The following is a 14,337-nucleotide window of genomic DNA, read 5'->3' on the forward strand; positions in this document are numbered from 1 at the left end:
TCAATAGTGTTAAAGACTAAGGCTTGTTCACGGCTGGGGTTTTTTTCCATGGCGACAGCAGACGCAAAGTTTATATTGTTGTTGTCCGTGTTATTCGATGAAGATATTATAGGTAGGTCATTAGTGGGTATATTATTATTTGTGTGTTTATCGATAATGTCTGCGGTGCGGTTGTTATCGCTGGACGGTGTCGTTGTGGCGGAGAGTAGAAGGGGGTTCTTGATTGCGATGCGTGAGGTATGATTGCTCATTGTGGTGAAGGGGACACCGATATTACGGTCGGTGCCTTGCACTACTATATTTTTGGTTGATTGTTGAATCGACGTGGTTTTTTGTGGTGGTTTATTTATTTTGGTTTTAAGTGTAGAAATGGTTGGATTTGACATGGGTGTGTATGAACGATTGGTTGTGGAGTTTTTGGGCGTAGTGCCCGTAGGGTTTTTATTCATTTCGTGAATATATGCGGTTGGGTGTTATATTAATTAAAACATATTACCTTTCCGAATGTCGACGTGTTTTCTGTGCTATCGAAAAGCTATAAAACGGATAGTGCGATAAGAACACGTGTTGCACGGTCGGCTGTTGAACACGAACTGGAATTTTTTTTTATATTTTACATGTTTTCATATTATAATATGAAAACATACCTACTATGATGTTATAGCTGACTGGAGTTTCTAATAAATTTGTTTGTACGTCCCGGTGATGGGTGTATGCTTCGTAGTTTGTAGTAATCAGAGCAGTTACCTTATCACATAACTAGACGCATACTCGCATAACAATTTCCATTATCACCAAGCCCGGATAAGGGGGGACTCTTGAATTTTGAAAACATCTTCAACCATTATTTTTTTTAAATAAAGATAATATGAACTTTACAAATTATAATTTTACCTACTTTTTGTGTACACTTATTTACTATAGTATACACACTTCTCAAATTTGTATTGCACAGTTCCAATATCATACTACATACTTTGTTTCTGGGTTTACTAAAAAGTAGAGCCTGTATCATTAAAGTATAATTGTATATAAATCAAAATGATCCAGGAGTTTGAAAATTTGGAATAATTAGATTTAATCAATGACCTTGATGGATTTGGACGATTTTTGTAATAAAACTGATTATAGAAATTTATTGATCTCACAAGGTTTATGACAAATTTATTTACTAAAAAAAAAATTATTTTACTTTTTAAATACATACACAATAATGGGTACTGCATTTAGCTCCTTACTATTTGATAATAATAATAAGTAAATCACATAATTAGTAATTACCATAGATTAGAATATATACTTAACCTAATCTATTCTGAGTATGTGAAAATACTTTTATTAAGAAACATATATTGATAATCTTTTTTTATATTATTTATATTTTAATGAAACAATTAATTCCATTAGCCATTACTCATTAGCAGGGATGGGAGGGATTTTATAGCATTTGCATATTTCTTACGAGATGCTTAAAAAAATAGCAAAATAAGCTAAAAATGTGTTTCATAATACACAGAAGATTTTTAGTTTTTTAGTGCTTTTTTTGACTTATTGAGACTTTTTTGCATTTTTACCTGTTTTTGAATCAAAATCGGTAATTTTTTATGAAACTATAATTTAGTAAAAGTGTTTTTAGATTTTTGTCAATCGAATTATTACGTTAATATCGTATTAGGTACCTATTTGGTTCTAATTTTTGGTATCTGCTGATTTTGTTGTGTTTTTTTGTCGATTTCTACTGCGATTATAAACGAACGAGCTTTGAATGCGTTGTATATAGTCAATTAATTTGGATTCTGATCAGAGTGACTAAATTATTTCAAATCTTAAGTTTAATTAATAATTAATTTCCTTTTTTTTTACATATTTTGTTGTTTTTATTGCATACTTAGCGATATTTAAGGTGATATTATACCGCATATTTATGCAATTTTAAGTGCTATAAAATCCCGACCCTGCTCATTATTAGGCATTATTTTAATTGATGACAGAAATATTTATACCGAAGATACCTGTTAAAATTTTCTTTTTTATCAAATGTCTTTATTTAAATTGACTACCTAAACGACAAATCTTCAGAACAGTGTAGGTATTTCATGATATCTTATCTGAGTGAGATATAACTTAAGTCTATAATTCTTAATTATTATCTACTAGGGTGATTACAATTACAAACAATGTGGTAGTATGCTGTATAGTCTTATCTTTTAAAGATTAGTCAGCTCTTCAACCCAATTTTTTTACTGAACGTATCTATAGTATATTAATTTTTGATTTGTTAGTAATTTTTTAATCAAATACCCTATTCCAAGTTGCATCTGTGAGATCTTTTGATTCTATTGAACTGTGGATGCCTCTTCCACAATACACTTTTAAATTAAAACAATATGTTAAATTATTATAATTTATAAAATACGAATTACTACATTAAATATAATAAAACTAATCATAAATTATGGAAAATGTATACCTTCAGTACAAGTCATTATTAACAACTATATAAATCGTGATCTGTATAAATAAAAATAAAATGCTGTTCGTTAGTAATTGCATTATTTGAGAACGGCTTGACCAATTTGGCTCGCTGGGAACTGAGGTTGGTACCTACACTAAAACTAAGGTACACCTATAATATAACGTTATATTTTATACTTTTTCATTCTTTCACGACCGTTTTCGGTAAAAGTCATATCAATATATTAATTGACACTTGGAGGATGCTTATAGCTAATTTTTAACCTACAGGTAGTTAAAGGATAGCTCACACATGAATTATTTTTCAGCTCACGAAAAAAGAATATTTTTTTTTTGTTTATTTAAATGGTTGCCATTGGTTACATATTACCTATATTAGATACTATTATAATAAATTATTCCCATCCCCCGACCAGGCATGGCAGAAACCTACGGGTGCCCAATTCGAAATTTTGCCAAAACCAAACACACATGTTAACCCAACCTACAGTACCCTCCCCACAGTTGAAAAACCACCCGATGTTGCCGTGGATTAATAAATAAAAAAAAAATTATTATTAGAATTGTGGCATCTAATTTTTTTTATAAATATATATGAAAAAACAAATGTTTGGCACGGATAACGACGTGTTCGACAGCTAGTTGTATACCATTTAAGATTCTGAGTAGAGCGAGGAATGTATTGGTTTTACAATGAAGTGTGTTTTTAAATTTTTTTCTATATTGGTCTACTTACATTGTTTAGAGTAGAACATGTTTTTATATGCTTTTATAATCAACTTTTAGTGTGGTTTATGGTAGAAAATTTGATCTAGTTGGTAATTTAGGATGTCCAAATTGAGTAATTCTCAGTACTTATTTTCTCAGTTTTAGTAATTGTGAAAACTTACAAAACAAAAAACATAAACGAGATGCAAGTCTTTTTTCGACAAAATCGATTTTTTTATAATTCAGATCGTTATAAATGTGGACACGAATTTAATATTTTCACTAAATATTTATACAAGCATTATACAATATGATATAATTTTCAAATATTTAAACTTTTTTTCAGTTATTTATAAATATTTGATGTTTTAAACTTACTCCCTATGTGGAGTTGATTACATTTCTAATTACAAATGCTATCCAATGTACAAAGGTATTCTAAAACGACGCAAAATTAAACCATCACATTCCGAATAAAAAACACATGGTGTTGCCCTTTCTCAACTCTCCCGCTATCAATACCTAACTATTTTACTTCCGTTAGTTCTGACTCCTATGATAAAATCATATCACCTACCTAATAATACATCGCCATCTATAATATATGTCTTTAAAATCTTACTGCGTTAATAATTAATCCTCTCATTTCCTTTGTTGCTGGCTTACTGTTGTATTACACAAACAATATACCTATTCCATATTTTATTATTATTTCTTTCTAATTACTTTATACCTATCATCATTGTAATGTCATTAAACATTAGAATACGTTATTTCTACCACTGTCTTATAGTACACTTTTAATTTGTTTTAGATTTTATGATTATACTTTAATATAGCACATTTTAATACCATCGCATTATTATAATACTATTCACTATTGTTATACTAGATATTTAAATATATATACACTATATGTTATTAATGGCAGCTGTTGAGTTTTATTACTAACATATTATCTTGTAACTATAATAGTTAATAACATTTTGGCTAAAAGTTAAATGTGCATTGGGTTACCCCAGTAGCTTTCTTTATCAAAAGGCAGACGGCTAATGCAAACTATTTTCGAAGAAATATAGGTTGCAGGTAAAGGATTGGAGGCAATATGCAGGGCAGAAATATTAAAGCACTTTTTGTTTTTCTGCTCTAAATACGATTTTAAGAAATAAAAATAAAAAACAATAGATACGTCATCGTAAAATCAATAGCTTAGAATGTAAAATATTCCTAATAATTATTACATGACTTATAAAATGATTAGTTTAATTTTTATTATGTATATAATATATATTATTATTATATAAGATATAACGTTGTTCGTTAAATAAGTTATGAAGTTATTGATTTTCGTGACCAAATAGTGTGTTTTATAAACTATAATTACCATAGTCATGGGTTCGTCTGCAGTGTAAAATGTATACACGAACGTTACATAAGGGAAAAGTCACTAAGAAATCTACTAAATATTTAAAATGGTATCATCCCCTTGCTAGGTAGGTCATGGCAATAAGTCCTCCCATTCTATGACCCTTCGGGCTACTCATGTTATACCATTTATACTTTAGTATTATTGGAACCCTTCTAGAACCTAGAGTCGAGACTTAACTAATTGCGTTGGTACATGGAGAAAGTCTTAATAATTCAAAACTCAAGAACTTCAACACACGGATATACGTTGTTGATTATATTGGAATAAAGGAAAGGTACGAGTACGTAATTTCTATACATAGGTGTATTCCAAATAATATTAATAGATTTTTGTTTCTAACTTTATAAGTGTATGATATATATTTGGAAATGATACATGTGCGTAATGCATCCGAAGAAAGCTTAAATTGTCTATAATTTTTATCATCTTCATTCATCATTGCTTTTTAATGATAACCTATATATTATTATGATAACTATATAGTCAAAGAACCTAAAATATAAAAATTAAGTCCATGAAGATATATAATATATAATGGAAAATTGCATTTGTGTATGTTTTAAATTTAAATTTAAACATAATATAAATTGTATTCGTATCACTTATTAAAATACTTAACAGCTATGAGTATTGTATATATTTTGAAACAATATTATACATTATACTTATTACTTATTAGTATATACCTTTATAATATAATATACATTTTAGGTTTATATTACAGTAGATAAATATAATATATACAATATACATTACATTTGCAGAATGATAATTTTTTTTCTTACACTTACACTGCTGCTATTACGCGTACATTGAGTGGTTGATTTATTGCACTTGATGATTTATTTAACACGTATTATACAGGGTGATTTATAAAATCCGTTACTTAGCCATACTTACTTATGAAGAATTGTCTTAAATACACGTAAACTAACAGGTAAACTTAACATAAATAAAAATTATTTATTTTCAGTATAACGTTTTGAAAAAAAAACATATAACTATGCACAAATTAAAGCTATGTCATTGAACAATAAGATAAATAATATCTACATTCCATATAATATAATATGAAAATAGCCAATAGGTAGGTTAGATATCAACTAATTCATTATAATTTATAGATAGTTTGTAATGTTTGTATACTTTATTTAATTGAAATATAATATATTTTAAAAATTTAAGGAAATCTACTATAAGTAGATATTGTATAGTCAATTGCTGTGGATTAAAATTAAAGTTGATAGAAAGTATAATTTTATTTATAATTTGTTGTTCCTTATTTCTACGCAAAATTTTACTGTATATTATGTTATAAATTATTAAATAATATTATTTTACATGCCCATATGTTATTAAAATTAAATATGTCAGTTTAAGATAAACCCTTGTATTGAATCAAAATCCCATGGGATTCATAAAATAGTATTTTAAAATACCTATATAATATGCTATAGATAAAGGTATAATACGTTTGTTTAGTTGCAATTATAAATGGATTTATATACTCATATACATATGGAATACAACATAGCTGGGCAATAGAAAAGTTATTTTATCTTTAAGCTTAGTTTTATAATTAATCTTTCTATACATTTGAACAATTATAGTCTATATATTATTATACATATAAATATATAGTTAATTTGATCGCTTGTTAAAGTCTATAGGAATAAATATTATAAGTTTAGGTGTAATAATGCTTAAACACTGTAAAATAAAAGAGTTCTTGTTACAAATAATATAATTTATGATACATTTAATTTAAATTTATAAATAATCACCCCATTTTTAAAATTACTAAATGCTAATTTTTGTGATTAAAATTATTACCTATGCCAGATATATTACCTATATGAAAACCTATACGAAATGAAACAACAGCCGTTGTCCACTCGAAGATTTGTCTAACGATTATACATTTTAACAACAACTTAGAAACCTACATAATATTATATAAAGAATTGAACACATGAATCAAGAATAAAATGTCGTTGTGGTTGAAATATGCTTTAATTTTGTTATTTAACAATTTTTTTTGGTTTTTCAGACATGGGTTATAAGAAAGATGGTCTAATAAAAGATCTATGGCCAAATATTCGATTAATACAAATGTCGGGCCTATTCATATCCGAGTACTATGACGATTATTCTGGATTGGCTGTGTTGTTCCGGAAAATTTACAGCTGGATCACCACAATAATAATATATTCGCAGTTCATATTTATCGTAATGTTTATGGTCACTAAATCCTACGATTCGGATCAGCTGGCTGCTGGCGTAGTAACTACATTGTTTTTCACCCATTCGATGATCAAATTCATGTATTTTAGCACGGGTACCAAGTCGTTCTACAGGACTCTAAGTTGTTGGAACAACACCTCTCCACATCCTTTATTTGCAGAATCTCATTCGAGGTAAATTAAATTTTAAGTTGTTAAGTTGTATGATTGATAACAAATTAAAAGCTATAGTAAGTAATACAATGTGAAATATTAAAATTACTCAATTCATTTGAGAAGTGAGAAATCTGATTATATTCAAACGAAATTAATTGTAGTTTGTTAAACATCGGTAAGGAAAACATACATTTATGCTCCCAAATAAAAATTTAAACATACTATTATGAAATTATTTTTCCTTAAATATTATAGGGATAAAATACTGTGATGTTTGTTTTCAAAATTTAAACCATAAATAAAACTTAAGTTACAATACAAAGTACAATACAGTAAAAAAAAAATAGTTTTTATTCGATAAAAATTTTGTACCATCACAGGACAATTGTTAAATTAGTCGTAGTGATTAGGAGGTATCTATTTATTAGTATTTCAATACAATAATTTTTACTTTTTTAGTTTATTAGGTACTTATTCATATAGACTAAATGACTACGTATAATAATTTATTATTCTATATTTAAAGAAAATTATAATATTCTAAACGTTTGGTAAAATAAATAAATACAATTATATGATTTACACAGTATTGCAGTATGGTCATGGACCATGGTAGAATAAATATGAATATAAAATATAATATATACTTATACATAAGTATTATCTGTTGAAGTGTTTTATTTTTATATATATTATTATAATATTTATTTTCTGACATTTTTCATTTCAGATTCCATGCAAAGTCATTATCTCGAATGCGACAACTTTTGATTATAGTTTCGATAGTTACAATTTTTACAACGATCAGCTGGACAACTATTACTTTCTTTGGTGAAAGTGTATGGAAGGTTCCTAATCCTGAAACATTTAACCAAACAATGTTGGTTCCAGTACCCCGTTTGATGTTACATTCTTGGTATCCTTGGGATTCAAGTCATGGATTAGGTTATATTGTGGCTTTTGTCTTGCAGGTATGCTTGGTGTGGTTAAATTATATGCAAGAAAAATATTATTTATAAAACATTCATGAATATCCTTGTAGGTTGGTTGAAAGGGTAGAATATGAATGTGATTTTAAAACTTTAATATTTTTTAAAAGACCTATTTTTGTCCACATAATTTAACATAGTATTCAGTATCACGCCGACCTATAATTGATGTTAATTAATAAGGTATTAATGAACTAAATGATAAATGGAATAAATGTTAAACCATACAATGTAAAAAGTATTAGTTTAGTTAGATAACCCTGGAATAATGTTAACTTTGATAACCCTTGTTGTTTTTTTACTTTTTTTATTTTTAAATTTTTTAAATTATACTTTTATTTTGATTTTTCATAATATTCTTAAAATTGACGATCTTGTGAAATTTCTATTTAGTTTTATTGGATATTCATAACGCTCAGTCACTCAAACTTAATGGAACTTTTATTCTCATCATTTCTGGTGCATGCTTGTGAACAACTTCAACACTTGAAGGAGATTTTGAACCCATTGATTGAATTAAGTGCTACCCTTGATTCATCAGTTCATAATCCTGCCGAAATATTTCGTGCCAGTTCAGCTAAAAATCAATCAATCAATGGTATCGGTAAGTTAATACTTATTATTTATGAAATCGAATAATATATTAATAAGCAGGGCTGTGAATTTAATGCACTAAAAAGTGTTAAATATACATACATTTATACAAAGAACCATGGGAATATGCATTTATATGATGCGATAACCCATGAAATATGCAAAAATATGCAAAATAAGATTTCGTATAATATGAACTAGTAAATGTATATACTGTATTTTAAGAATTATTTATAATAATTAAAATAACAAAAAACTATAGATTATATTTTAATCAATCAATATCTAAATAAACGAGAAATATTTGATAAAGAAAAAATAAAATATAAAGCTAAGGCCTAAGAGTTATTATAAAAATACATTTCATTATAATATACAATTTGAGGTACTCATAAAGAAAAATGGCGAGAAGCAAAATATGTATTTGTCTTAGTAGATTAATATGATATTGACTTTGTATACAAGTAGGTACTTATAGACTATAGTTGATATATGGTATCAAGAACCATAATTGCAATATTCATACATGTTAATGGATCTTGAGATTTATAAAATACTTATAAAGTTATAACTAAAATATATATAAATATTAATATTTACTTTTAACTTATGTGAATAACGAAAAATCATACTTATGTATGTATATAATATCTATATTGTGTATGAATAATATCAATAAAATAAAATATGTTCATACCTATAATAATGAATTGTAATTAAATTAAACTCTGACATCATAACACATTAAAATGTTAAATGTTAATACACTTTATATTCGTTTTATATAAAATCTACTAGGCACTATATAGCACACATTATTTTATTTTTCATAAACCAAAAGTTTTTTATTTTGATCAAAATATTTTTACTATTTACACTCATGAGGTTCAATACGTGATAAAATCAAAGTTTTTTTACCAATGGTAAATATATTAAACCAAAATATGCTTGGTAATTTCAATTTGATTGTGAGAGTAACAACTTACAAAATAAACAGGAAAAACCGTAAAAAATAGCTGAAAACCGGGGAATTTATGCAACAACAATTTTTGAAAAATTGATTTTGATTTTAGTTGTAGTTCATAAAGAAGAAGAGCTCTGTCAGAATCTAGACTATAAGCTTCAAATTTATTTTATGTATCATGATATATTATAGAGATTTCAACTGAATTGATAATGTTTTAAGTTAGGTCTATGATATTACTAATATCATATTAGGTACCGATATAATTATTGGTAACGTTTTTGATTCCGTACACAATGTTCATGACTAGCTCAGATTTTATAGCACTAAAATATGAATACATAATATTTTAAAATAGCTACATGGCATGAATTTGAGCTTCGACTAGGCGTTGTCTGTGTGATCAAGGGAAGTCACATACAATATTTATAGGTAATATTAAATAAATATGAAATATTGTTATCTTATTTAATATATCATATATTACTCTAAACCTGGGGTGGCCAACTTTTTTCCATATTGTTAAATATAATTAAGTATAATTTTTCTATGTTTTTTATGTAATCTTAGAGTAAAATCACCCATTACAAAAAAGATAAAGAATAATATTTTTGGGGGAATGACATATCAATTTTATATTGTATTGTTATTTTACCTTGTATTCGACTTTCAAAATAAACAAAAAAATGTTGTAGATTTAAATTATGTTTAAATTGTTTTGAAACAATATTTAGACAAATCGATATGTTATTCTCTCAAAAATATATTTCTCTTTCTTTTTTGTAATGGGTGATTTTACTCTAAGATTACTTAAAAACATAGAAAAAATGATTCTGCGTAAATGCGTTTTGTCTATGTTGCGCGTGGGCCAGAGAGAGAAAACAAATAGTGTGCTGACATCCTCTTAATATGGTTTGTATAGTTACAAATATTTACACATGTACTAATAAGTATAAAACTATTATAGCAAACGAACAAAAAAAAAAGATGTATTTAAATTAAGTTGTATAATACTTGTTTTAAAAGTCGATTATTTTATAGTAAAGTTGTCTTCGGTTTCGGGTCCGAGTGCTATCGAGGGTACCGTCGAACTGGTTCATATTTCTGACATTCCGTTAAAATCTTTTATAATGGAGCATTTCAGCATTTTATAATGGAAGAATTATTTTGAAGAATTTTGTTGAAACTCTTACTTTAAAAGTTTAAATGCATTTAAAAAATGCAGTGACTACTATGTATTTTCAATAATTGTTAATTGGTAGGTATATGACAACGTTATGAGAAACCTTGTATTAAATTTTCAAATTTTTTGACCAAGGGAAATTTTTTTCATCAACATTTATAGGAAAAAACTAAAAATAATTAAAACTAAAAATTCTAATGTAAACATTTTGTGAAAGTTTCGATTGTCTACCTTTAGACGTTTTGGAGTTATTCCAAAAAACAAAATCAATTTTGTCAATACTGGTTTTGGTTAAAATTCCCGTTTTTGTTTTTTTTCTGGTTATTTTGAAAAGTACTAGAAATTCTTTATTTTTACCTTACATAGTACTACCTAGATCCAATTTTTTACCAGAAACCACTCTTAATATTCAAAATTGAAGAATTTGTATTGCCTCAAAATGTAATGATTGACAGAAAAAAATACACATCATTGTAAAATCAATACATGAATCACCCCGCACAAAGTTTAAAAGACGAAATTTATGTTACTTTTAACTAAAATACTTATATAACAGTTTAAACCTAAGAAGCTGAAATATGCACTCGTAAATCTGAAAATGTAAAATATGTAGAAATATTGTATTTCAACTATTTATATCATGAAACAAATATATATAGGTATCCTATAGTTAACACTTTTACGTTTATTATACAAAAATATGCAAATGCTTTAAAATTCGAGCCATGTTTGTAAGTTTTATTATAATATTTTAATTTTATTGAAACTAATAAAATAATGTTTTCTTGAATTAAAAATCTGTTATCTTTTAAATGTCTTTGTTGCTTGTAGTCATAAGGGATTTTAAACATTGTACCTATTATGTGTTTAAATTTGATAATTTAAGTAAATTAATATAAAGAATATTAGAAAATATTTTAAAAATTAATATTAGATCGCGATTACAATGGGTCCTACGTGAATGAGATTACTGAGTATGGAACAAAAGGGGAAAATGAGCCAAATAGAAAAGGACCAAATAACTTAACTAGCAATCAAGAAGTACTTGTTCGATCAGCAATTAAATACTGGGTAGAGCGACACAAACATGTTGTCAAGTATGGAAATTTTAATTAGGGATGCTTGTTGAAGGTGTTTAACAATCTAAAATGTATTAATTTGTATTTATAGGTACGTGAGTTTAATTACTGAGTGCTATGGTTCGGCACTTCTTTTTCACATGTTAGTGAGCACCGTCATTCTCACCATTCTCGCATACCAAGCAACCAAGGTTTGTTGGAATGTCTCATAAAATTACCTTGACAGATATTCAAAATATTTAGTTTGAACAATTTGATTAAATATTAGTGTATTCATTTTTCTAAACTGGATTATCTTGAGTCTCTGTAAGTATTTATAAAGGAATAAAAATATCCTTGTTTATCCATTGTAGTGATCTATTTTATTTTCATTTTAATAATATAATTATTGATACCTACTTGAAACTACTTTAAAATGTAATTTATTACAAATCAATATAATCTTCATACCGATTATAATAGACGTATGTGTATGTAATACATTAGTAATTGATCATAATTATTAAAAAAATATTTTTCCCATTTTATCTAATAACAATGTCACATTTAAAATTCCTTTTTTAAATAACAGGTCAACGGAGTCAATGTGTTTGCGTTTTCTACCATCGGATACTTGATGTATTCTTTTGCACAAATATTTATGTTTTGTATACATGGCAATGAACTCATCGAAGAAGTGAGTATAAGCTTAAGATAAGATTTCTATTTTATTTTCATTGCTAGCTACATAATATACTGCAGAGTAGACCGGGAGAATTTACAATTTCAAAACCGTGTAATAATCATACACCTATTAATACACCTATTATATACTTTGTTTATATGCTAAATTGCTAAATATACATCTAAATAACATTTCGATTTTGTATACATTCTGATTATTTTTAGAGTTCATCTGTAATGGAAGCGGCTTACGGTTGCCACTGGTACGATGGATCCGAAGAAGCTAAAACATTCGTCCAAATAGTGTGCCAACAGTGCCAAAAGCCTTTGATTGTGTCTGGGGCAAAATTTTTCAATGTTTCATTGGATTTATTTGCATCAGTAAGACAACTTTATTTTTTACTCAACGAGTATATAGTTTTTTATAAACTTCTAGACATATTTTATTTAATTTGCGAATTAAAATAATATAATATTGTATCAACTATAATTTATTGAAATTATTTGGTTTCCAGGTTCTAGGTGCTGTAGTAACATACTTTATGGTTTTGGTGCAGCTTAAATAAAATCTTTAAATAATAAATACTGCTATATAGGATGGTATGATTCACCAAGCATGTTCAGTGGCATTCCTCGCCTCTTTTTTATCTTTAAATTCACTAATTTATTCAAATTCTGATTTTTAGAATTTTTAAATATGGACTCAGGGTCTTATTTTCAAATGTTTAGATTTTATCAAATTTAAAGAATACCTGCGACGAAAACTATTTTGAAACAAGAATCACAGTACGGTTAATTGTTAATAAAATTATGTTTTTGAACATTTTGGAGTATCTAATTTGGTACATATATTTGAATGAATAATTCTGAGTTAATAAACTTAACATACTATTGATAATAGTGCTTAATAAAATACATAAAATATATCTTATGCTTAAATACTCTGACAATTATAACGTTTAAATAGATAAATATTAATTACTATAACTTTGAAATCATCATAGCCCCATATCTATTCTTAAACCTAATACTATGGACTATTATCCTTAAATTTGAATAACTAAAAAACTACTAGTTCAAATTTTGATCTACACCAAAATTTAAAAAAAAATTATTTCCTTAAAAATGTACAGTAAAAACAACGTTACTCGTTTAAAAAAAATGAACTTTGTTTTGCCACAGTACACTCTTTAAATTGCATAAAAAAATCTAAGTATTTGAAAATATTGACGTAAGTATGCTTAAAAATTCTAATAACCATAATTTATATAAATATATTATTAAAAGAAAAACGGGGGTGCAGAGCAGGCTTGGACATTCACCCTGTATAGTTAATAGTTATAATAATACATATATATATTATGTATTTTATTTAAAAGTAAGAACTCGTCTTTATAATGTTACCATAGAAATAAATTTACCATTTTATTTTATTAGTACCTACCTATCTATTTTAATTTTAAGTAGTAATTTATTTTATATAATAAAAGTATGCCATAACTGATAACGTAAAAACTTTAAAGACATGTTATTTAAATTTCAACAACAGTATATCTACTTATATGTATTAATCAATCAAATACTCATAACAATTATGGTAGACTATATAATATCAATATGTACCTATAATAAATAATAATTAAATTTATTATTATTCTAAAGTTATTATATTTATTAGGTAATTGTTGTACAGTAGGTATATAAAAATTTAGAATGTATCTAAATGTTTTTAACAACTCGAGTACCTAATAATGTTTGTTAATTGTTAATATATATATATATAATCATATATATCAAACAATTTAGTTTCATTTTAGAATTAAACTTAAATTAAATTGCCATTTCACTTTTTAA

General features: G+C 26.4%; 1 protein-coding gene across 2 annotated transcripts; it reads left to right on the forward strand.

Annotated features, from left to right (window-relative positions):
- The first annotated feature begins 4,759 nt into the window (after positions 1 to 4,759).
- LOC132942162 (odorant receptor coreceptor) lies at positions 4,760 to 14,111 on the forward strand. Of its 2 annotated transcripts, none has more exons than XM_061010480.1 (9): positions 4,760 to 4,886; positions 6,663 to 7,029; positions 7,742 to 7,982; positions 8,394 to 8,604; positions 11,676 to 11,838; positions 11,912 to 12,011; positions 12,392 to 12,496; positions 12,709 to 12,864; positions 12,999 to 14,111. In XM_061010480.1, the coding sequence occupies exons 2-9, from the start codon at positions 6,665 to 6,667 to the stop codon at positions 13,047 to 13,049; spliced, it is 1,392 nt and encodes a 463-aa protein (XP_060866463.1). In that variant the 5' UTR covers positions 4,760 to 4,886; positions 6,663 to 6,664; the 3' UTR covers positions 13,050 to 14,111. The 2 variants fall into 2 exon arrangements, with proteins under 2 accessions (XP_060866463.1, XP_060866461.1); XM_061010478.1 differs by having other exon boundaries at positions 4,765 to 4,892.
- The last annotated feature ends 226 nt before the right edge of the window (positions 14,112 to 14,337 follow it).

The sequence above is a fragment of the Metopolophium dirhodum genome, chromosome 3, assembly GCF_019925205.1.
Source record: "Metopolophium dirhodum isolate CAU chromosome 3, ASM1992520v1, whole genome shotgun sequence".
NCBI lineage: Eukaryota > Metazoa > Arthropoda > Insecta > Hemiptera > Aphididae > Metopolophium > Metopolophium dirhodum.

What these genes read in the sequence shown, in the direction of transcription:
- LOC132942162 (XM_061010480.1), top strand. Translation starts at nt 6,665, where the DNA reads ATGGGTTATAAGAAAGATGGTCTAATAAAAGATCTATGGCCAAATATT. An exon ending in TTTGCAGAATCTCATTCGAG is followed by an intron (nt 7,030 to 7,741) that starts GTAAATTAAATT and finishes TTTTCATTTCAG; the next exon opens with ATTCCATGCAAAGTCATTAT. An exon ending in GCAATGAACTCATCGAAGAA is followed by an intron (nt 12,497 to 12,708) that starts GTGAGTATAAGC and finishes GATTATTTTTAG; the next exon opens with AGTTCATCTGTAATGGAAGC.